Consider the following 26,567-nt stretch of genomic DNA (forward strand, 5'->3'; position numbering starts at 1 on the left):
CCGATGCCAACTAAAACTTTTACTTTCATTAGATATGTATGATATCCATGTTGTAACAAGGGGTCTTTTTACTAAAAAATTATATAACAATATATGTTATTTGTGACCAATACATTTACATTGGTCAACTTATAAGAGAAGACAACATGGTCCACATTGTCTGGAGGTAAAATTTTGTAAAAAGATAATGTATTTCAAAAAGGAATAAATTATTTGGAAGTGAGGTAGGACTTTAAGGAGAAGGCTTGCATTCTGCATTAAACAGAAACTCTTCAAGAGGTCATAAAAGAAATAATTTCACTATTCCATGAACTAAGGAATATAATGCAAATAAGCCACAGAAAAAAGTCTAAAAGAGTTCTGAATCTAAAGGTATACTGGAATGTGGGCTGACAAGCATAATATATAAATGGAGATCAAGAGGCCCCAACTTTCTTCTGGGGCTCTTCTGTGATGGGATCAGGCATTCCCTTTTGTGAGCATTGTGAGCGGCATTGAGAGTGGGCAAAAACTTAAATTTTGCCTAAATTTATATTGAGTTTAACTTTTTGCTTCTCAAAGAGCCTTTAATTCACATAGTATTGATCACAAAAATGCTGATTACAAATAATTAGAAAGTAATAAAATCATGGCTTTGAGTAGAATGAATGAAGAGAGCTACTTGAACAGATACTTGCTTCAATGAGAAGATTATCTCTTCTAAATGGCAGAGCTGCTATCCATGTCACGGTTTTCAGAGTACTCTATAAAACCAACACCCTACATGCTGGATGTGTGCATTTTACTTTCTCAGAACTTTAAAAAAGGAAAATCATCCAAAGTCAGATATAAGGCAGAAAGAGAATTTGATTTGAATTGATCCTGTAATATCATTTCTAAGGTTCATTGTTCTTTATTGTCAACAACTTCCCTTGACTTTCTCAACAATTTTAGGACCCAAACACATCTCTACCAGAGGAGAATTAATTACTAAAATGTCTCACCATATACTCGGAGGTCAATGTCCCTTTGTTTTTCTCCAGCAGCATTCACTGCCACGCAGGTGTACCTTCCCGTGTCACTGATTTGGGCACTGGTGAATGCTAGGATTCGACCACCAGAGAGAACCTATCAATGATAAGAATGCTAGATAACCAATACGTCTCTGAGAACGGTAGGTGTAATAGACTTTGTCTCTTATATTTTTGAGGCTAATCAGTTGACATTTGCCTTTTAGGAAGATTTTCCCTTGGACATTTTTAAGTAGGCAAACATCATATAATACCCTTTTCATCTTCTCAGTGGAAGGATGTAAGAAGCTAGAATTAAATTTGGTAATGACTACTGAAAATAAGTCTTTACATACAGCATCAAATGAAAGTCAACTTTCATCCATACTCACTACAAAGAGAGAGAAAGATGCCAGGGGAGAAACATGAGTGAGAATAAATGCTAATTCTCTTTCTAATTTTTCTTTGGGTAAAAAGGTAAGAAACTAAAGTTAACAACAAAGTGTAGCCAAATTAATTAATAAGCTGCATTGATTATTCTTTATCCCATGGATTCAGTTGTATTTCTAAAATATTGACATTAACTCTGGATCGTCTATGATCCCAAATTTTGGAAGCATTAGATTTGCAAGAAAACCTGAAGAAGTATAATGTTAGGAGAACTATGCTTTCTGTTAGGCAAGATAAAATTAAACTTTAAATTAGGTATATACGCATTTCTATATTTTTAATTTTGACTCAATGCATTTAAAATTTTTCTAGGACTCAAATTTTATTTCTCGTGATGTTTTCATTATATTTTTTCTTACTATATTACTTGATGTTTTTGTAGAAGTATATATGCTCTGTGTAGTCTCTGATTCATTACTATTTCAAGACATTTAAACCTAAATTCTACCAGAAAATTCCTGTTTTGTTGATTAACATTTCTTTGTGTAAAGTATCTATTGTGGTAGTAGCAGAAGGTGGAGTGGGGCAGATAGAAAACAACAAATATCTAAAACAAATGGTCAAAATATAACACCTAAAAGTAAGATAAGGGAACTCTTAGAAACAGTGAGCTTTTAATGAATTGTTAGGGGATCCCAGTTATGTGTCCATGGTGTTTATGGTTGCATATGTGTACTTAAAAAACAGCATCTGTTAATTCTTGTTCTCTAAATCTCTTCAACAGTTTTACCTGTGTGTACTTCCTGTACTGAATAACAGGTGGTAAATGTCACCAAAGAAATTGAATGAAGGTACCTGTAATCCATTAGAAAAACTAGAAACAGGACTCCCATCTTTCAACCAGGTCAGACTTGGGGCAGGAATACCTCTGGCTTCACATTCTAACCTCACCGGGTTATTAACCACCACTGCCACCATGTTATTGCTGCCAGAAATTGATGGGGCCACTGAAAAAAATAAATGAAAGTAAGACATGTTAATATCACAGGATTTGTGATCTCAAATGATGAAAACTACATGTAATGTCTACAATATTGTGTTCTTATTGGAGGGCTTGTTTGCTTGCTTTTTGGTAAGTTCTTTCACATCTCTTATTTAAGATCTAATCACAGCCATCCTGTGAGATAAATAGAGCAAGTATCAATTTCTCCATTTCACAGATGAGGAAAAACAAGTTTCGCCAGTTTGTTTAAAAAATCAGTTTTTTATGCCAGAGTGGAATTTTATTTATTGATTTCTAGGCTTGTGTGTGTGTGTGTGTGTGTGCGCATGAACACAAGTGTGTACCCCCTTCACTGCATCCACTGTAGTATGTTAACTACCAACTCCTCTTAAAAGCATTATTAGAGATAATCACTCAAAAACATTTCGTTAATACCTATGATTCTTTTAGAGAGCATTTATAAGCAGTGTTTTTTTGTCGTTAGCTAACAGTATCAATGGCTATATCAACAACTCATTGAAAGCACACTTAAGTCAACAGCATGTGGAAATCGAGCATTTTAATATGGATCAGGAATAAGCACATTTATAAGTTTTAGAACACTGTGCCCTTACATAAAGATGACAATAACACACTCTGTTAAATACTTACACAAGAATTTTATAGAAGCACTTAATCATTTTGAATGCTTCTTTACCCCAGAATGAATCTAGGTGAAGTGGCACTAACCATGAACTTGCAGACTGTAAAATAACTCTGTAGCTCCAGCTGAGTTGATGGCCACGCATTTATATATGCCAGCATCTGAGATCTGGGCACTTTCAATATCAATGATCTGTCCTCTGTTCAAGAAAGTCATGCTGGTGGAACCTGAGAGTAGACGATTATCTTTGTACCATGTAATAACTGAAAGAAGAAGGGGAGAAGATGATCTATGTAAAAATGTTTTAAATTAAATATACTAAGTTGGATCTTAGCTAAGTCACAATTACTTTATTCTTATACTTATCATTTGAATTTAATCTGTTTAAGTAATCATCTCTTTAGCTTTGATTTTTAAGAGAAGGTAACCCTTAGTAAAACACCAAGAGCCAAGTCGGTGAGTCCTGAAAATGAATTTCAAAGAAAGATATTCTTTACTATCTCTAATACATCAGTATTATTTAATAGCAAACTTTCAACCTATCTATTTTTTGTTGTATGTTTCCTCTCATCCATAAAATTTTGGCTACATGTCTAATTAAACCAAATACCATACACACTATTGGCCTCAAAAATTTATGTTGTTACTGATTCATATGAATAATCTACCAGTGGTGGGAATATACAAAACAAAGTTGTAGTCTCATTAGAATGACAATTTTATCTAGCTTCATTAAGGTACTTTTAAGTTAAAAAAAAGTTTCAGCATAGATGGATATAAACCACCATGTGGGCCTTGTGGCCACAATATTGACAATAAGATGATTAAGTTATTCATATATTTCTACATTGTTTAAATAAATTGTTTCATGCAGTTAGTTAAAGGCAACAAAAATTCAAAAATGTTATCTAACTAATAATATTCTTATCAATGTTTCACCCGTGAAATGTATTCTACAACCTGTTCTTTACTAGTAATTAGTATATTATCCTCAAAACCAATTTCAGTTATTCCCAGAAATCTTAAAATATTAAGTTACAGAGTTCAAAAGTAAATGTACCAGGCACAGGATTTCCAGCTGCCTTACACTCCAGCTGTACAGGGTTGCTCACCACCACAGTCTCGTTCAGCATCCTTCCTGCATCTTCCAGACTAGGTGGTTCTGCAAGAGGCCCAAACAGATGATTATTTCTTATAAGTAGAATATTTAAGCTGAAATTGTTTGCTCAATTAAAATTATAATTTTTCTTCCTTTCTTCTTTTTTTCACATATATACACTGACCTATTTGGAATAAAAGTATACTATTAAATAGACTGAAGAACAGGATTTAAAAAAAATCTAAATACGTTTTCTGGATCACCCATTTCTCTGTGTCCAGATAGGAAAATCCTTAGAATTATATAGATTAGTAGAGGAGTAAACAAAAGTTAAAGAAACATTTTTTATTGTACTTAATCTGATTGATTTGGTAAGTAATTATCTTTACCAAGAAGTAATTAGTCTACGAAATTTGAACTCTTCCAGTGAAGAAGAAATCAACATCTCAAAATATCTTACTTTATCTTTGGACAGCACTGCCTTAAGCTATTTCAGAAAAAAATAGAATAACTTTTGTGTGGTTTTTGGCAGTTTTTCTCCTTTGATATAAAATTTAGACTTAAGTTATTCACAAAATAAAACAGAAAAGTACATTTTCAACTTTAAGTAATTACTGATAATGCTGATCTGTTATTTAATGTACTTGGAAAGTAGGAATTCGTAAAGTCTGAGAGGCATAATATAAAAGAAATAACTTGGAACATTAATGCCATGTTTTCAACAATATCTCAAGGAGTGTGAGAGGCATCCAGGATTAAAAAATTACAAGTGAACTAAAGGTCCTGTCTTGTTTGAAAAAGATGTTGTAAATTAGTATCTGAAGTTGATAGGAAAAAAAACACATTTTAAGGATTTGCTACATTTAACTAACTCAATACACTAGAGAACCTCAACCCACATACAATCAATAAATTCATCAATCCATTAATCTACCAAAAACAGGAAAGGGGGAAAGAAGGAAAGAAAACAAGAAAAAATAGTAGAAATAAGTAAGATGGCAGAAATAAAATTAAATATATAAATATGACTGAGTTCATTTCATTGTTTAATAGAGCTTTTTTTGACACTTAAAATAGTGACTTTCTGACAGGTTAATACTTGTATGGATGGCCGGGTGTGGTAGCTCACACCTGTAATCCCAGCACTTTGGGAGGCTGAGGCAGGCAAATCACAAGGTCAGGAGTTCGAGACCAGCCTGGCCCATCTCAACTAAAAATACAAAAAATTAGATGGACGTAGTGGTGGACGCCTGTAATCCCAGCTACTCGGGAGGCTGAGACAGGAGAATCGCTTCAACTTGGGAGGTGGAGGTTGCAGTGAGCTGAGATTGTGCCATTGCACTCCAGCCTGGGCAACAAGAGTGAAACTCCACCTCAAAAAAAAAAAAAATACTTGTATGGGTGATACGGTTTGGCTATGTCCCCATCTAAATCTCATCTTGAATTGTAGCTGAGAGGGACCCATTGGTAGATAATTGAATCATGGGAGCGGTTTCCTCCATACTGTTCTCATGGTAGTGAATAAGTCTCATGGGATCTGATGGTTTTAGATCCATCAGATTGCCTTGGCTCTCATTCTCTTCTCTTGTCTGCCACCATGTGAGACATGCCTTTTGCCTTCTGCCATGATTGTGAGGCCTCCCCAGCTATGTGTAACTGTGAGTCCATTAAACCTCTTTCTTTTCTAAATTGCCCAGTCTTGGGTATGTCTTTATCGGTAGCATGAACAGGGACTAATACAATGGGTTAAAACCATTTTTTAATTAAAATATCTAAGTGGATAAGGAGCACAAATAAAAACCCACAAAAATGTTACAGTAAGGAGCAGGACAAAGATATACAATAATTTGACATTGATTTCTGACAACTATACAAAGCAAAAATTATTAAACATGACAAAACAACATGATTTATATTCATGAATAATATTTTATAATGACAATACCTTATGCATTGAATAACAAAGCAAAAATTGTTAAAAAGCAAGAAAAATTCAAAAACTCTAAAACTGGCATATTTTAATATGTCCTCCTCAGAAACTGGCTGTGTAGTGAAACAAAAAATACTGTTATAAAGAATATGAAAAATAAAAGTACCCATGCAGATTGTGTATGCATATGAGTACGTGTGTGTTTGGGGATTTGTAGTTACCAAAGAATATATATGTTTTTCAAATGACAGTGGAATATTTTCAAAATGAAATATTAGCCCACGAAATGCCAATAAAGTATTTTATAATCACAATTTAATAAAGCTATAAAATATAAATCAACAACAAAAATATAAAGCTATCTACATGGGAAAAATCTCATTAAAGATGAAATGAAGATAAGAATATAAGTTTAGAAAAATAAAGTGAAATTGATTAATATTAAAACCTATAGGATGTCACTAAAGCAGTACAGTACTTAAAGAGAATCTAAATCCATAATTAACATATATAAAAACCAAGAAATAATGAAAAAAAAGTCCTAAGCACTCAACCCAGAATTTAGAAGAAGACCAATACAATAAACCAAAACAGGCTAGAAATAAATAATAAAAATAAAAGCAGAAAACAAACAAAATCAAAGAAGATAACAAAACTCAAAGTTGATTTTTGAAAAGTGTAAAATAAAGTATGTTTTCAGAAGTAGATGTCCTTTGGGTCAAATCTTTTTTGTCCTGGGAGTTGTTCCTAAAGACTCACCCTAGAACCACCCCTCCTTCACTCTTAAAATTGCTTTTGTATTCATTTAATTCCATGTATTAACCCTACCTGTTTGAAATGCCTAGAATGTTTCTGTTTTCTGCACTGAATTCTGATTATCAACACAATATTTAAGGATACAAGACATAAATATAGCTATCTAACTTTTCCAACTGGAAAAGAAAAAAAGGAAGAATAATCAGTCCATGGCACATTCCTTCAAAACAGCTTTTTAAATACTTGAAGCCTTCTGGACCGAAGTGCTCATTGGAGAATTTGACAGACTATGTAGCTGCTGCAATAAAACACTATGATGGGAATAAGAAATACCAGAGCTATGGAATGGGTTGGCAATTTCTCACTTCACTAGAGAACTTAAAGAAAGAAAGATTGGATGTCAGCAAGAATGCCAGACTAAGGACTCAAAAAATCTACTCCTCCATTAAAGAAACAAAAATATTGGAAACATTGTCAAAATCAACCTTTTCAGAATTTGGGAAATTAACCAAAGACTTGCAAAACTCCAAAAAGTACTTATTAAAAATAAATAGCTAAATTTCATTAAGAACAGTGAGTTTTGTGGCATTTTAACTGACCTAGCCCTGTCACCCTCTCTCCAGCTCAGTCAAACTTGAAAACAAATAGTCCTATAATCACAGTGAAAAAAGCAGCCTAGCAGACACTGAAGGGAGAACAATAGGTTTCGAGCTACCTGAAAGTACCATTCTCAGTGAACTGTCATTATTTGACCTGTCTGGCCTTTCCATGAAAATCCCGGTTTGCAAGATTTGTTTTTATTTAACCATATTCAATGTTCTGTCAGTGCAAACCTTTTCCCCAGGGGTATTTTAAAGTCTGTAAAAACAGACTTCACAGAATTTATATAGAAAAGTTTCCTTATGCTTCTAAAACAAATTACCTCAAACTTGGTAGCTTAAACAATACAAATTTATCTTATAGTTTTAGAGGTCAGAAGTCCAACATGGCCTGACTGGGTTAATATTAAGGTGTCAGCAGAACTGAATTCCCTTCTGGAGGCTGTAGAGAAGAATCTGTTCTCTTGCCTTTTCCATCTTCTAGAGACCATTTCCTCCATCTTCAAAGCCAGCAATGGGCAGGGCATGTGAGGAAGTGTGTGGAGCATTCTTCTCACATTACATCATTCTGATACGCTGCTTCCCTTTCCCACATTTAATAATCCTTATGATTACATTGGGTTCATCCAGATAATTAATTAGAGATTATCTGCCTACTATAATGTCAAATGATTAACAACTTTAATTCCCCTTTATGATGTAACCTAACATATTAACAAGTTCAAGGATTAGGATATGAAAATTTGGGAGGATGCCAGTATTCTGCCTACTCACTAATGAATCAAGACACAACAATGAAAACCAGCAACAAAAAACAATGACAATAAAAACCATGAGGAGAGAAGGATATGATTTCCAGAGTTGCCAAATTATATTATTTAAAATATCTACTTTTTCAACAAAAATCACATATTCTAAAAAAACAAGATAGCATGGCTCATGCATAGAAAAAGAAGCATAATAGAAACTGTCCATCAGGAAACTTAGAAACTAGATATTGGATTTACTAGACAAAAACTTTAAATCAGCTATTTTAAATACAATTGGCCTTCTCTATCTGCAGTGTCAATCAACCACGGATGGGAAATTTTTAAAATAAAAAATAACAATACAACAATAAAAATTAATACAAATAAAAAATGTAGTATAACAACTAATTACATAGCATCCACATTGTATTGGGAATTAAGTAATCTAGAGATATTAAACTATACAAGAGGATGTGCTACATACAAATACTATACAATTTATTTTAATGTTTATCTCAATAGTTTTTGGGGTACAGGTGGTTTTGGTTACATGGATAAGTTCTTCAGTGGTGATCTGAGATTTTAGTACACCCATCACTCGAACAGTATATGCTCTACCCAATATGTAGTCTTTTATCCCTCATCCCTCATCACACTTCCCCCTGAATCCCCAAAGTGCATTATATCATTCTTATGCCTTTGCATCCTCATGGCTTAGCTCCTACTTAAAAGTGAGAACATACAATGTTCGGTTTTCCATTCCTGGGTTACTTCACTTAGAATAATGGCCTCCAGCTCCATCCAAGTTGCTGCAAAAGACATTATTTCATTCCTTTTTATGGTTGAGTAGTATTCCATGGTGTGTGTGTGTGTGTGTGTGTGTATATATCACATTTTCTTTATCCACTCATTGGTTGATGGACACTTAGGTTGGTTCCATATCTTTGCAATTGTGAATTGTGCTGCTGTAAACACGCATGTGCATGTGTCTTTTTCATATAACGACTTCTTTTCTTATGGGTAAATATCGAGTAGTGAGATTGCTGGGTCGAATGGTAGTTCTACTTTTGGTTCCTTAAGGAATCTTCATAGTGTTCTCCATAGTGGTTGTACTAATTTACATTCTCACCAGCAGTGTTAAAATGTTCCCTTTCAGCACATCCACACCACATCTTTTTTTTTTCTTTTTACTTATGGCCATTGTGTTAGTTCGTTCTCACGCTGCTAATAAAGACATACCCAAAACTGGGTAATTTATAAAGGAAAGAGGTTTAACTGACTCACAGTTCAGCATGGCTGGGGAGGCCTCAGGAAACATAATCATGGCTGAAGGGGAAGCAAATACATTCTTCTTCACATAGTAGCAGCAAGGAGTAGTGCAGAGCAAAGGTGGGGAAAAGCCCCTTATAAGACCATCAGATCTCATGAGAACTTACTCCCATGATTCAATTACCTCCCATTGGGTCCCTCCCACAACACATAGATATTATGGGAACTATGACTCAAGGTGAGATTTGGGTGGGTACACAGCCAAACCATATCAGCCACTCTTGCAGGAGTAAGGTGGTATCTCATTGTGGCTTCAGTTTGCATTTCCCTGATGATGAATGATGTCGAGCTTTTTTTCATATATTAGGTTGGCTGCTTGTATATCTTTGAGAATTGTCTAATCACATCCTTTGCCCACTTTTTGATGGGATTATTTTTTTTTCTTGCTGATCTGTTTGAGTTCCTTGTAAATTCTGGATATTTGTCCTTTGCCAGATGCACAGTTTGTTAATATTTTCTCCCCCTCTGTGGGTTGTCTGTTAACTCTGCTGATTATTTCTTTTGCTATGCATAAGGTTTTTAGTTTAATTCATCCCATTTATTTATTTTTGTTTTTTTTTTGCAACAAATACTATATAATTTTATATAAGGAACTTGAACATCAACAAATCTTGGTATCCATGTGGGGTCCTAGAATCAATCCCCTGTGGATATTGAGGGATGACTGAATGTTCCAAGAATTACAGGAAACCATCTATAAAGAACCAAAGAAAAGTAGCTGAATTATCACTAAATATAGATATATTTAGTTATAGATAGATAGTTAATCAAGAGACAGAAATTACTTTTAAAAGCCAAATAAAAATTCTAAAGTGCAATAAAGACTCAACACCTGGAAGAAGAAAGCTGGAAGGTGGAAGAAGAAACAAATCAACAAATTTAAAGATTGGTCAATTGATAATCCAATTTTAGAATCAAAGAAAAAAGAATAAAGAAAAGTGAATAGAGCCTCTAAGACTTGCGGAAACACCATCAAACATAATGGGAGTACCAGAGGAGAGGAGAAGGAAAAAGGTACAGAAAGAATGCCTTAAAAAGTAATAACTGAAATGTTCCCAAATTTGAAGAAAAGCATCAATCTATATATCGAAGAAGTTTAAAAAATTCTAAGTTAGATAAACTCAAAGAAATCCCCACCAAGATATCAAAACCAAACTGTTTAAAACCAACAACTAAGAAAGAATCTTGAAAGCAGTAAGAGAGAAGTGACTTATGTTCAAAGATCCTCAATACAAACAACAGCCAATTTCTTATCAAAAAAGACAAAGGCCAGAAGGTAGTAGGCTGACATACTCAAAGTGCTGAAAGAAAATGACTACTAACCAAGAATTTCATATCCAGAAAATCTGTCTTTTAAAATTAAAGAAGAAATTAAGATATTTCTAGAAGAATGAAAATGGAAAGCAATGAATTCTAGGACCCCTGCTATACCCCTGTTCTATGAGGAATACTAAAAGGAGTTCTTCAGGTTGAAATGAAACAGTAATTCTAATACACACAAAAGAATAAAGTTCACTGGTAGAGGTAACTACATAGGTAAATATGTAAGATGTAAAAACTGTATATTTTGCTCATAACTCATTTTTTTCTCCTATTGATTTAAAAGATGATAATATAAAGTAGTAATGGGCACTTTAAAAATGTAATTTAACAATAATAGCACAAAAGAGGGGAAAGAGAGAGAGCTAATTAAGAACAAAATTTTTGTATACTATTGAAATATCCAAATACTATAAGTATTAAGATTCTAATTATAATACTCAGGAAAACTACTAAAAATAAAACTCAAAAAACGTAAAAGAAGCAATAAGGGCAATAAAATGGCACCCAAGAAAATGTCAGCAATGGAGAAAGAGAAAAACAAAAAAATGACATAATAAATATTAAAATATATAACCAATGACAGACATAAACTCTACCACATCAGTAGTTAAATTAAATATAAATGGATTAAATACTCCAATCAAAAGGCAGAGATTGGCAGAATGGATTTTTTTAAAAATTCAACTGTATGTTGCCTGTAATAGCACACTTTAGATTCAAAGACAAATAAATTGAAAGTAAAAAGATGAAAAACAATATATGATGCAAACAGTAATGGAAAAAGAACTGCAGGGGCTATACTAACATCACACAAAATGGACTTCAAGAAAAACTGTTACTGGCAACAATGTAGGACTTTAAAAAAAATACAAAAGGTTAATTCATCAGGATATACTGATTATAAATATATATGTACATAACAACAGATCCCCAATATACATGGAACAAAAATTGACAAACTGAAAGGAAGAAATAGATAATACAACTATAAAAGTTAAGAGACTTTGATATCCCACTTTCAATAGTGGATACAACAACTACACAGAAAATCAATAAAAAGATAGAAGACTTGTACAACCTATAATGCAACTGGCACACATAGACTACTCCACCAGAAAACACATTCTTCTCAAGTGTACATGTCATAGTCTCAAAGATAGACTATATATGACTATAAGACAACTCTTGATACATTTAAAAGGACTATAATCTTACAGTGTATGTTCTCCAGCACAATGAAATTTAGGAACCAATAATGAAAGAAAATTTGGGGACTTCAAAAATATGTGAAAATGAAGTAACACACTCCTAAATAACTATTGGTCAAAGAAGAAATCACATGATAGATAATATTTTGAGAGGAATGAAAATAAAAACATGCCAAAACTTGTGGGATGCACATAAAGAAGAGCTTAGACTGATTTGTAGCTGCAAACATCCATATTAAAAAATAAGATCTCAAATCAATAACCTAACATTCTACCTTAAGAAATCAGAAAAAAAGAAGAGTAAACTCTACCCAAAGCAAGCAAAAGGAAAAAGCAAACAAACAAAAAATTAGAGTATATACAAATTAAATAGAGAATAGAAAAACAGTAGAGAAAATTAACAAAACCAAAAGCTGGTTCTTGGAAAAGATCAACAAAATGAAAAAGACTTCAGCTACACTAAGACAAACAAAAGCGAGAAGACCTAATTACTATAATCAGAAATGAAAGAGGGGTCATTACCAGCAATCTTACAGAAATTAAAAAAAAAAAAACTGTAGAAGATTACAAACAGTTGTATGCCAACAAATTAGATAACCTAGATAAAACAAAAACAATCTTAGAAAGATACAAACTACTGAAATTGACTGAATTGTACACTCTAAAAGAATGAATTTTCTGTTATGTGAATTATATCTGTGATCTCTTTGTGAATAACAAGCTCAGAATTTTTAACGTTCAACTCAAGAAACAATTGGGATCAAGAAGCACCCATAACTGACCTACAAAGATCTCATAATAAATGAGATAGTCTGATTTGACGCTCACTGTATTTCAACATAATTTTAATTTATAGCCACAGAGGGTTGAAAAAAAATAAGCCAATTGCTTTTCTATTCCAAAGAGTTAGAGATAAAAATTATTGCTAAGTATTTTTTTTTCTAAAAGACTTCTGTTAAGTCTTCACAGCCAGACTTAGCAAATATAAAGATGTTATCTTAGCTAATTGTTTCAGATGTCCTCAAGGTAGTTTCCATATAAAACTTGCTTTAGGCCAGGCACAGTGGCTCACACCTGTAATCCCAGGACTTTGGGAGGCCGAGGAGGACGGATCACGGATCACGAGGTGAGTTCAAGATCAGCCTGGCCAACATAGTGAAACCCTGTCTCTACTAAAAAGACAAAAAATTAGCCAGGAATGGTGGCAGGTGCCTGTAACCCCAGCTACTCAGGAGGCTGAGGCAGGAGAATCGCTTGAACCTGGGAGGCAGAAGTTGCAGTGAGCCAAGATCGCGCCATTGTACTCCAGTCCAGGCAACAGTGCGAGACTCCGTCTCAAAACAAACAAAAAAAAAAAGAAAATGCTTTAGAAATGTCAAAACATAACTCAGTAACTAAAAGAGGAAAGCTAATGACTAAAGGCCTTGTACAGAGAAGCTCTTTGGGTGTAGTTACTAGTACATGGTATTTGACAAACAAGTGGACCAGAAACCCACTGAATCTTGGGGGGATTGTTTGCCAAATAATTATAATCCTGTCTGCAAAGCACATAATGGTTCAATGCATCAAAAACCAGAAAGGCTCCAATGTAAGTCCATACAAAAATATTTTAAAAGCCTGATTTCTTTCTCATTTTGAGGTTAAAAGTAAATACAAATATAAATTCCATTGCTCCCTTCTAGCATTGAAATGCAGTCTTGAAATTCAGGAGAACATTGTTCTAGATAGAGCAGCAATAAAGTAACAATATCTTATGATCTTATTTTAATAATAAGATGTCTGCATTCTCCAAGAAGAAGGTTGAATTCCATTCAATTTGCTGGTTTTTTTTTTCCTTTTTCCAAAAGCTGCATGTACATATCTTGCCAAAACCAGAATACCTTCTTCTTGACACATTGTGTGGTAGATTTTGCCTATTACTTCAATCACGCAGGTCATGAATACAGTCTTTCAAATCCTAGTTAAATTACAGGTAGTACATAAGCAATCTAAATGTAATTTTGGTGAGTTAATATTCTCTATCTAGTGAAATTGTGAAATAGGGAGGAATAAATTAATCTATACCAAGAAAATCTTAGAGTCCTGAACCGAAGTTACCCATGAAAAAAGAAAAAGGTTCCCTACAACATTCCCGAGTCTCCTTTAAGCCACATTTGAGCTATTAAACAAAACACAGAAACGATAGAAGAACCATTTTTGAGTGGGTGTTAGCAGATGTTAGCCAAGCAAATACTTTTCAAAAAATAAAATAAAAATAAGGGGTGCTCTACTAATGTTTTTACCAGACAACTAATACAGACCCAAGAGAGTTCCTGGCCAAGAGTAAAGGCAGGAGGGACTTTACAGATATTTATCAAAATGGTGCAGTGAGAACGGCCAGAAATCAAATATGTGTTTTGCCAGACAGCTTTATGCTGTCATTTACAGATGCTGACTAGGAGCCAGGCATCAGGCTAAAATTTTCACATGTAGTCTTTCATTTAATCCTCACACAACCTCCATAACTGTGGTGTACTCTCTCTATCCTTCCCATTTTACAGATGAGGAATGTACATTTTTATCCTGCAGTTAATTGGCAATATAGAAAAGTAAATTTGAAGCCACAATATTTTACTTTTTCTGGGTGTTTCACCTTGATTAATTTTTTTCCTGGGAAATAATTGTGTGCAGATAAAATGAATGCTTGGGCTATTAGACTCCAAATAATCATTTGTTTGTGGAAACATCTGTCGTACTTGGCAAATATCTGAGGTTTAGATATAATTTCATAGTTTGGTCTAGGGAATAAAAACTTCCAGAATTATTAAACTTTGCTGATCAAAAAGACCACCTACTGAGGGCTCCTGCCCTTTATAAATGACAGAACGCCCCACCCTGGAAAACCCCATGAGAATGTTCCTCTTCTCTTGATCATGACGTGGTCTCCTAGTCCAGGAGACCAGGCACCCTTCCTACAGCTTTGAGAAACAGCTTTTGCTATGATTAAGAAGAATGGTAGCATCTAAGATATTTTTATAAGAAAGGAAAACATTAAACAATTGAAACACTGAATATTTTAGGATTAGACATTTCTGGATGACAACTGTAGTAAATGCACATTTGCTGAATGTGTTATCCATCAATAAAGATTGGGATTAAAAAAAAAAACCTGGGCTGGGCATGGTGACTCACACCTGTGATCCCAACACTTTGGGAGGCCGAGGTCGGCAGATGTCTTGAGCCCAGGAGTTCAAGACCAGCCTGGGCAACATGGTGAAATCCCATCTCTACAAAAAGTACAAACGTTAGCCAGGTATGGTGGCATTTGCTTGTGGTCCCCCCTACTAGGGAGGCTGAGGTGGGAAGATCACCTGAGCCTAGGGAGATCCAGGCTGTAATGCGCCATGATCGTGCCACTGCACTCCAACTTGGGTGACAGAGTGAGATTTTGTCTCTAAAAACAAAAACAAAAAATTCTGACTTCAAAAGTAACTATAGGGTTGGTTGATAAATTAATAACTGAACCTAATTAAATGAGGATTGCTTCCCCATGGGTTTTGCAATGCCCTTTTTAATACATAGAACTAGAATTGTATGCAATACTTTGGGAGCGTTCAAAGAGCAAGAGTATTAATGGGGCTAGTTCCTCTCTTGTTCCTTATACTGTAACTTCTGCTATTGACTGCTAAGTTTGATTAACTTTTTTATGAAACTAAATTCTCATATCTACAGTAATTGGAATAAACCAAATCCAAATTCAAATACTCAAGTATTTCAATGCATGGTGTCTTTTAAGCCATGCTTTTCACATCCTATTCTTACATAGTTTTCCACATTAACTTGTCATTTTAACCACTGAGGTCTTTTTGAAGTCTATCATCAACCAGTCTCTTAGAAATTCCTACATTTTTTAACATCTCCAATTATCAGTAAAGTTATAAATGCAAGTATTGAAGAGGACAGAGTCAGGTTTGGAGCCTTATGTGTCCAATGTGATGTTATTGTCATGAATGTCAAAGTGAAATGCCAGTTTTCTGTCTAGATTTCCAGATTCCCATCACACGTACTCAGCCAACTGCTTCTTCCAGGCTGATCACAATTAGTATCAGATTAGAAGTGCACTTCATCATTTATTCTCCCTTCAGGGAGATGAACTGTTACATACACAAGTCATGATCATATTAGTTGAAATGTTTTAACCTACTACTACACCTTACCTTTATCCTGTGATTTGTATCAGGAAGATAGTTTTATATTCTCCCTCTGATTAAGCAATTTTTAATAAGCTCTTAAAATGACTAACGTTCTGCTTCTCTTTCATTTCACATTAACCCATATGTTTACCAGTCTGCCCCCTTCTCTTTGATGATTTTCCATGTATACATGCACCCTAATTGCATCTCCTGTCAACCAACATTTTGTTATAATATTCAAGTTTAGAGACTTGTGCCTTCTTAGGTATCAATTATGCTTTTTCTCTTCTGTTGCTCTTTATTTGATGGGATACTTGATTTCTCTCACAGACTCTGGTTTTCAGTCAGTCTTGACTACACTGGCAAGTCTTCAGGCCAGTCTTTAGTGTCTAGGCCAATGTTTTTCCAAATACGGGCTCACAGACTACCTACATTAGAGGTGCTGTTTCAGGAGATCTGGGACTAGGCCCAGGAAGCTGTATGTTTAATATGTAACTTACATGTCTTTTAAGAATACTGAAATTTTAGAGCATCTGTTCTAGGCAGATTCTTCCAGGACTGGAGACATACACTCTATTCTTTATTATACAGCAGGGGTCCCCAACCCTGGGCCACAGACTGATACCAGTTGATGGCCTGGTAGGAACTGGGCCACACAGCAGGAGGTGAGTGGCAGGAGAGCAAGCATTACCACCTGAGCACTGCCTCCTATCAGATCAGCAGCAGCAGTAGATTCTCCTAGGAGTACGAACCCTATTGTGAACTGTGCACGCAAGGGGTCTGGGTTGCACGTTCATTACGAGAATATAATGCCTGATGATCTGTCACTGTCTCCCATTTCCCCCAGATGGGACCATCTAGTTGCAGAAAAACAAGCTCAGGGTTTCCACTGATTCTACATTATGGTGAGTTGTATAATTATATCATTATATATTACAATGTAATAATAATAGAAATAAAGTGCACAATATATGTAATGCACTTGAATAATCCTGAAACCATCCCTCTCCCTAGTCCGTGGAAAAATTGTCTTCCAAGAAACTGGTCCCTGGTGCCAAAAAGGTTGGGGGCTGCTGTTATAGAGCATTCACTTACGTATTTTAAAAACAGTCTAGAGAACAAAACATCCTTCTTTTTAAAAACACCTCGGGAAGTAGAAGTTAGCAAAGTTAGCTGCTACCATTTATTCAGTGTCTATGAAGTGGCAGATGTTTTATACCTATTATCTCTAAACCCCAAAATCACTATGGAAGTCAGATACTCATAGAAATTAAGTAGTTTACTCAAGGTAACCTACATCATGTTTAGCATAGAATTTAAATCAAAGTTGGCCTGACTCCTAAGCGCCTAAGATGATTGTATCATGCCATTGTATCCCACTTCACTGTTTCCTCTTAGCCGGTAACAGAGACCAGACAAGAACTGAACTTGATGGGAGACGGAAGGTAAACAGCTTGTAGAAGGAAAAGAGAAGGAGCCTCAGGATAGGGAAATAAGAAAGAAGAGAGAATCCCCCCAGCATACTCTTAGATGGAAGTATAAGTCTGAGCAGATGCTGGAGACAGCTGTAAAAGAGCACTAGGAAGAGATAAAGGCCTTATGGGGAATGAGGCAAATGCAAGGCAACTTACAGTAGAGCAGGGTCAGCCTGTCCCCTAACCCCACTAGCATGGTCAGCCCATTGCAAAATGGTTACATTCAGATATTGGTCTCCCAACTAATGATTCAGTGAAAGAATAAAGACCCACATGGTTTATATATGTTATGGTATGTATGTAGACATCCCTAAGTTAGGTGTTCATATTTCAGGGACTGGGAAAAGAATAAATTGATTTATTGGAAACACTTAGGAAACTGATGATTTGAATCTTTTTAACTGGTTGATTCAAATGGAAGAAAATGGGTGAAGAAGCAAATTAGAAGAATTTAATATCCATGAAAACTTTTTCATTCACCTACTATTTACTCTTTTATTCGTTAAATATTTTTGACTGCCTACTATATACCTGGAATTAAACTAGGTGCTAGGACATTATTCTAGGTTTAATTGCTTGGTAAATGTGAAGCGAATACATGAATGAATACATTAATAAAAGGCTGAACAAGAAATCATGTGAATTAGAGAAAATGAATAACATGTACATGAAAATCTTGAACAGTTTTATGAAAATATTCTGGCTAAATTAGGAAAGTCCAACCCTCTAATTATTGGCCTTTTCTGATGAGCCTCTAGAGATCTGAAGTGGTATATTCAAGGGTATGTAGTCTTTCAAGTTTACTGTGAAGCTATGATTTTATTGAGGTGCCCTATGGCCACCCAGACTTTTTATTACAGCACATTGGCGAAAATCCTGAGCCAAAGATGGCTTCTACTCACGAAATCCTTCCTATGGGCAGGCAAGAAAATTGCAGACAAGATTAAGAAATAATGCTGCCACCTTCTGTCTTTTCAACAAAAGTTATCTGCAGAAAGCTATAAGTTAACAGAATACAGTTAACTTAAAACACAGGATGGTGTATTTAATTATGAGCTCCAGTATATCCTATTTGACAACCTGAAAACAGAAGATCCTAACACGAGCAATGATACTTACAATAATGTAAAAAAAAAAACAAAAAAACCTAGGTTTTTTTTTATACAAACTAATAAAATAAACACCTGTTTCTTTTATACTGTAATTCAATAAAAATGAGCCCACTATGTTTTTAAAAAGTGATACAAATATTCTTTTTTTAAGATGTAGAAATTACATTACCATGAACATGCAGTTGAATGTGCTGTTGCATTTCTCCAGCTGCATTGGTAGCCACACATGTGTATCTGCCAGCATCTTCCAACAGGGTTTTGGCAATTTGTAGAACTCGACCAGAAGACTGTATCTAATTGCGAGCAGAAAGCACAGAGAATTTTTGTACTTTATACTTGGATTTGAAAACATTCACTGAGACAGAAAAATTCATTTAAATTTATAATATCTAACAATATTTTCATGCCAATATCTTAATAAACTCTTGATAGACTGGAGCAAGTTCACATCATCATGCACAAGACAATAGACTAGTTTGATTGAAAAGCCTTTTCTTATTCATTGGAAAACACAAAATAAAATAACATAAGGCCAGCTTACTGGTATAGTCATACTGAATAAAAGACTTTAGCACTGAACTGTGAAGTATGTGATGAAAATTTAAGCTATTTGAAAAAAAAACCTGGCCACATTTATATAAAAATTCATAGTTTTAAAACAATGACTTTTTGTTAAATGATCATGGGAGCCAGAAAAACAATAAAATTATAAAATATGAATAATGAGAATGCAGATAAATTTCTTCCTATTTTTCACAATTTCCCTCTTAAACATACTGCAAATGGCCTCTGACATTTTGAAACTGGTGATTCAGAGGTTATTCTTTGAAACATACTATTCAGAGGTTACTAGTAACTTCCAGTCACAATATCCACCAGCCTAGGCAGTAAGCTCATACTCTCCTCCACCATCTATAGCATTTGGTGTGGTTGACTACCAACTCCTTGAAACTCTCTACTTTCTGGGTGTTAAAGATAAGCATTCCCTCAGTTCTAATTCTCTGACTTTCTTAGGAGATTACTTTTCAGAATCGGCTTCCTCTTTCTGTTCCACACCCAAGGAACATAGCTGTCTGATAGTTTTTATCCAAACTCATGGCATCAATGAAAAACTCTAATGCATCCTAAATTTACAGGATAGCCTCACTTTCTCTCCCGAGCTCTACACGTGTCCTTCCAGCAATCTGTTGGACAGGTTAGTACATCAAATTTAACATCAAATTCACTTGCACAAAATTAAGCTCATATATTTTCCCTTGTATTTCTAAAGTCTGCTTCTGATTGCATGTTCCCAGTCTTGTTTAATGGCACCCACTATTTTTCCAGTCATCTAGGTTTTGGAACCTACTTTGAATCCTATTAATTATGCCACTATATGTTTCTCAGATCCCCTGTTTTCCATTTCCACAGCCACTGTGGGATTATAATAGCTTCTTAACTGATGTTCCAGTGTCTCCAACCTCCCCAACTGGTAATCTATCTTGCATATTGTTGCCAGAATAACTTGTTTAAAATTCAAATTTGATCCTTTAACCATTTGCCCATCAAAGTTCATTCATGGCTCTCCACCTTTCCCAGGGTGAAATCTGAACTCAGCACAGCCCTCCAGGCTCACCACATTCTGACCCCAAATGATCTCTCCAAACTCTCCCATGTAAACTCCCACTTAACCTATTCTCCATTCATACTGTTATAAACATATTAAGCAACACATTCATACATTTATATTCATGTCTGGACTATTATATTACATGGTCTTTAAATACCATAATTTTTAAAGACTGAACTAGGTCAGTCCTCTCTCCTTTTTCTTCTTACCCTTTACTCTTGCCTTGGATTAACTCACCCATGCCCATGGTTTCAAATATTGTTGATGTGCCAATATGTCCAGCCAGAACTCTCCTTTGAGCTCCAAGACCATATATTCAATGATCTACTGACATCTCCACTAGTTGATCTCATAGTCACCTTAACCCCCCAAAATCTAAAACTCAAATCAGTTTTCTCACCTCCAACTTGTCTCCCTCCAGTCTCTTATCTCACTGTATGGCAACACTAGCCATGCAGTTGTGTACACTGGAATCCTAGGAGTCTTCCTTGCCACATCCCTCTCCTTCACTTTTCATAAAGAGTCTTTCCTCAACCCCCAGTGATTTAACTAATAAATACCTCACCAATCTATCCAAGTATCCTCATCTGCATGGCCAGTGTATGAGTCTAAATTTCTATCTTTTCTCTCTCCTAGACAAATGTAACTAGGTTCTAATTGGTTTCTACATATCTATTATTGGTTCCTCCAGGGTCTGGATGACTACTTAAAATGCAAACCTGATCATGTCACTCCTCTCTTAAAACTCTTCAAAGGTCTCTCATTGCCTTAAAGTAAAAATAAAATAATCAACCTTACTTAAGTGCCTCCTACTTAGTCTCCAGTTTTTAATACCACCTCTCCCTTGGTCTCTTCCTCAGCCCACTGGCTGGCTTTCTGGTCCTCAAGAGGTGCCATGATCACCTTTGCTTTGTTTGCCCATGAACATATTCTTGAACCACTCTACTCCGTTCTCTTCCATTAATTCACCCATTTAACTTCTATGAAGTCTCCTGAACTCCAATCAGGGCTTTTCCCATAAATTTTCCTCATTCTAGAAGCCTTTGCTTTTCTCATTATATGTTCTTACACCTCTAGGTTTTCTCTTAGAATCATTCATTATGGTTTGCAATCCTACTTTTGTATGATAATAGAATAAATATCTGTCTCCCAGGTAAACAATTGTTTACCTTCACTATGGCTGAAGGCTAAAAACTGAATCTCTCACTTGCACAAAGATGTGAGATTATTTCCATTGGATTTGGAATAGGAATTAAAAATTAACAGATATCCACCACGTCTACTAAAAAGGGAACATAACGTATCTCTCATTAGGGAAAACTCACAAGTAAAATTCAAGCCCACATTAGTCAATTAACTTGATCCTATTAGCAAAATCTATTAATTCTGATTTCAAATGTATCCTTTAGATTATCCAGATTTGAAATCTATCATCTATCTATCTATCTATCTATCTATCTATCTATCCATCTATCTATCATCAATCTACTAATTTAACAACTATGTACTGAGATACAGTTATATGCCAGGGACTATACTCACTATGAAGGATAAAAAAGTGAACTTCTTCAATTTTTTTTAAATTGAGTCTTTGCCCTCTTGAAGCTTATAAACTAATTCTTAAAAATATTTTTCAAGATTTATTTTACCTACATTTATGTAAATATGACTTTATCTTAATTTTACTCAATGGTGAACATTTTCGGCTTATTACTGATGAACATCATTCATCTGTGAGACACCAGTTTTTTAACAGCTAAATTAGGCATAAATCAAAATAATATAAATAATGATCACTATCTTAAAATCAGTATCATTGTTAAAGTTAGTCTTTAATTCCATTCTTCAAATCAAAATATTGTTAAATTCTTAAAAACTCTAAGAAAAATGCATATTATTTTTAATAAATTTTCTGCAAAATCTGTCCAACAGGAAAATCTAGTTAAGAAAGAATAATTTGATATTTCCAGGAAGATCTATGTAGCCTTCCCAGTTTAGGCTGAGTAATATTTACACTTACTTTAAGGTTGCCTTGGGCAGTGTTCACAGGCCGGTCATCTTTTAACCACGTAATGGAAGGATTTGGAATCCCATTGGCTATGCACTGCAAGGCGACAGGCTTGTATTTTACCACAACTCTCTCAGAAAGGCCTGAGGACTTGATTGTTGGAGGAACTTTATTTAAGGAAGGGGGAGAGGGAATGAAACCATAATCAGTGGGGTTGAACTTAAAAATATGTAAGTAAGAACCTGAAACCTTAAAATTTAGAAAAAAAAAGCAAATCCCTATTTTAACAATGAAATACGTTCATCACATGCACTTAATTTATAATTTTTTAGCAAGTTTATAGATTAGTTACTTCTTAACTATGGATTTTTAAATCTCCAAAGAATAAGTAAAATGTATTTATGGCTACCGTAATCCACATGTATATTTGGCTTATATCTTTTGGTGTGTTTTACTAATCCATAATGACCCTTCCTTTCTCTAGAACTACTTCTTTAAGCCAAGGTGGATTTCTAGCCATATTTATACCGCATGACTCTGCCCTCTGCAAGGCTGATTGAATGTGGAATGGTAACTTTATTTAAACTAAACTGGGCCTGCCAGATTTCCTCCCTCAGGAATTGGGACTGAGACTGAAAAACAGGGTTATCTATATTCCATCATAGGACATGGGACTAAAAATCAAGGAAACAGCAGTCTGCAGAGACAGAGGAAGAATAAAGTTGACATTCATAGATACTCCTTGTGGTTTCCAAGTGGCTCTCCAGTTTCTCGTTCCAGTCCTCCCTTCCCAAGTTCTGCCAGCAAGTGAGACACATAATACCCTGGCAGAGGGTTGCTTCTGTCATTAGAGTAATGGTTATAATCCTAATGTGCCAGTTTTGTGAATGTACTTATGTCCCTCAGATCCTTCAATTACATCTTCAGCCGCCATTTCTGGAAACTACTGTGTTCACCATCCCTCTTGTTTTGGCTAAACCCTTAAATGCTTACATAACTCCTTTACTTGGAAGTTGCTCCGTGCCTCTTCTATCTTATTTGGTCTAATTCCTCAGACCTTAGCATTCTATGTAGAACACACTTCCTAATGTTTAAATTCTGTCTACATTTATTTATTTATTTATTTATTTCCGAGAGTTATTTTGGCTACTGTCTACATGTATTTACATGATACATCTTGGTTGAGTCTCTGGGTCAATAAAGTAACTAAAAATTCTGGCATACAACTGAAATTCACATCCTTTACACTACCTTCCACAACTCAGGATTTATTCACATTATTGAGCTACAATCTGAGTTAGATAATAAAACAATGCATAAATTAATTTAAAATGCAAAGTTCCTGTCCCTTCTTCAGCATACCATGAACAGTCACTTCAAATTCCTTCTTGTGGTCTCCAGCAGTATTTGCTGCCATGCACCAATAAAGGCCTGTGTCTGACACTTGAGCCTGAGCAATAACCAGTTTGCGTCCATTTAATAAAATCTTGAATCCATCCCTTTCATCAATTAACTGGCCATCCTTCAGCCACCTATAGAAAAAGGCAAAAGGAAGTCTGGATAAATATTTTAAGTAAATCACATCCTAGAAGATATATAAAGTATCTGTTGTGTATTTGTCCAATTTCCTAGTTGCTTACTCTGTAAAATAAATTGTAAATGAAAAAGAGAAGCAAAAAGGAAACCTGGCCTAACACAGAGCTGGCATATTGTTGGAACTCATTAATTATGTGTTGAGTTCTTTATTCTTCTACTAATTTTAGGCTACAAAAAAGGGAGAAGTATTGGATTGTTTGTAATACAAAGGATAAATGCTTGAGGTGATGGATATCCCATTTACCATGACATGATTATTACTCATGCATACCTGAATCAAAATATGTCATGTAACCCATAAATATATACACCCACTATGTACCAAAAAAATTAAAAATTTGAAAAATAAATTAATTAGAAAAGAGACAAGTGCTCCTAAATATTACTCCCTTCAATGTTTAAATAATAACCAGCAAAATGTACACAATCTTAAAACAACTATAAACAAAACTTTGAAATCATATAGCATTATATTTTCACATTTCTGAATTTCACATTCCAGTTAGTTTTATAATCATGTGTGAACATATCTCATTTCCTTCACTGACTAACTCTTCCTCTGCATATCCCATAGTGACTTGGAAACAAAAGCTAAATATTCAATACAAGCTTGAAAATTAAAGAATAAGAAAAAAAGAATTGGTAAACACATACTCATGTTAACTTTCTCTATTTACCTAATATGTCTGGTATACTCCTTTTTATTTAGTAGTCTGTTAAACATTTCAGTACCTCAGGAAAGTCTGACAATGCTGCTTAATAGACTGTCTCTGTGAACTAAATATGTAATTTCTATACCATACAAGGGAATTCCTCAAAAGATGTAATTTCTAAGTCCATACAATGGAATTCCTCTAATTGAGCAAATTTAGATGCCTTTGGACTATCAAGTAGACGTTGCCTTGTATATAGAGCATGTCTTTTAAAAGAGGAATATAAAGAATACAATTTCATACAATCCTTTTTAATGATACAAAACAGCTTTCAAGATAGCTCTAAACACTCAAAACAAAAAGCAGGAGGTATTTAGAAGACATACCAAAACCCTTACATGATAGTTGGTGGGGGAGAGCCTGTCACATGACAATCTAGCTCCATTAGGTTATTAACCATTACAATGAAGTAAGATGTTTCATCTCCTCCTTCTATAGCTGGTGGCACTAGAAAACAACAGGAATGTAACATGCAAAGAAATGTATACAACAAAAAACACACCATCACATGAAGCAATAATACATAGCAGTTCAGAAGATTGATAAGCATCATAGTGGTTTGATACATGAAGGGGACTTGAAATGCATTGTAAATACATTTTACAATAAACACTTGTCAGGATCAATAAACATACTTTTAACATGTCATACCTATTCCTCCATCTAGTACTATGGTGCTACTGATGCCAGGTGAATATAAAGTTGATTCATATTTTATATTGTTTATTTTCATAAGCACAAGAGAAAGAAACCTCCAAAATTGGGCATCTATTCAAAAGCCTTCAATTTATAGGTAAAGATACTGAGTTTCAAGGTAAGATGACTTTCCAAGGCCCAGAGACTGAGTTTCCTGTTATCTGGTACAATGCTTATGACAAAAGATCATGTTGTTGCTCATTGCGATTAGACATTATCATAGATGTAAAAATGTATCTATGCACTTGCAAATATCAAGTATGCTTATCAAAATCAGTGGAAGATTTATGTAAGATTCTAGAACCTGAGACTCTGGTGACAAATCCACCCCTTGGTAATGTGCAATCCACAGCTGCACAGAGGACTCTACCTTCTTTTAGATTGTTTTATTATTGCATGAACAAAAAAGTATTTAACAAACTAATCAGGTTTTGCTATGAATCTGAGAACTCAGGCAGTGACATCCTTATTTACCCAAGACATCAACTTCATATTTGATTTCCTTTTCTCCTGCCACACTGGTAGCCACACATATGTACTGTCCCCGATCAATTTCTTGGGCACTCATGATTTCGAGTTTCTTCCCACCAGCTTCTATGCGGATATTGTCATTAGCTTTCACAGGTACACCATCTTTCAACCAGGTGAGAATGGGAGAAGGGTTTCCAGCAGCTTTGCACTCCAGTGTCAGAGAATGAGCAATAACTACTTGCTTATTCAAAGGCATGGCCAAGTTGCCTTCAATCATTGGAGGAACTAGGGAGAAACATGGCAATATTTCAGGCAATTATTTGTGTAGTCACAAAATACATTCTAATGAAATAAAGAAGAGTTTTTGTTTTTTCTCGTAAAGTTTGACCATTAAAATCTACCTATATGCCTGTCTCTCTCTAAGCTATTGAGGAAAGAATTTCTTGGTTCAACTAATCTGTAACTGTCCTGATTATTCTGGGAACTCTGGACTCTCTGGCTTATAAAGGACAAATAGTAGAGAATGATCTTAGTCCCAACAACTACTTTGCCTTTTCAGTAACAGCCAAATTGTCTAGATGCTCCAAGTGCCATGACAAAGGTTAGTTGAATGAATGGACACCTTGCTAACCTTAGGTTTTAAAAATATTTTTCCAAATCGTGGAACAAATTCTTCCAATTCCTATCCATGCATATT

At 34.8% G+C, this 26,567-nt stretch overlaps 1 protein-coding gene across 4 annotated transcripts in view; it reads right to left on the reverse strand.

Annotated features, from left to right (window-relative positions):
• Positions 1–26,567, reverse strand: part of HMCN1 (hemicentin 1) — a 446,669-nt gene that overhangs the window by 150,101 nt on the left and 270,001 nt on the right. For all 4 annotated transcript variants that reach the window (XM_024256979.3, XM_002809691.5, XM_024256990.3 and 1 more), the window contains 9 exons: positions 25,874–26,155; positions 25,042–25,150; positions 23,757–23,926; positions 22,407–22,561; positions 18,947–19,070; positions 4,086–4,187; positions 3,112–3,288; positions 2,235–2,386; positions 984–1,107 (listed from right to left, as the gene is read on the reverse strand). In XM_024256979.3, coding sequence (XP_024112747.2) covers positions 984–1,107; positions 2,235–2,386; positions 3,112–3,288; positions 4,086–4,187; positions 18,947–19,070; positions 22,407–22,561; positions 23,757–23,926; positions 25,042–25,150; positions 25,874–26,155 — 1,395 coding nt within the window. The remainder of the gene's footprint in view (positions 1–983; positions 1,108–2,234; positions 2,387–3,111; positions 3,289–4,085; positions 4,188–18,946; positions 19,071–22,406; positions 22,562–23,756; positions 23,927–25,041; positions 25,151–25,873; positions 26,156–26,567) is intronic.

Source organism: Pongo abelii, chromosome 1 (genome assembly GCF_028885655.2).
Source record: "Pongo abelii isolate AG06213 chromosome 1, NHGRI_mPonAbe1-v2.0_pri, whole genome shotgun sequence".
NCBI lineage: Eukaryota > Metazoa > Chordata > Mammalia > Primates > Hominidae > Pongo > Pongo abelii.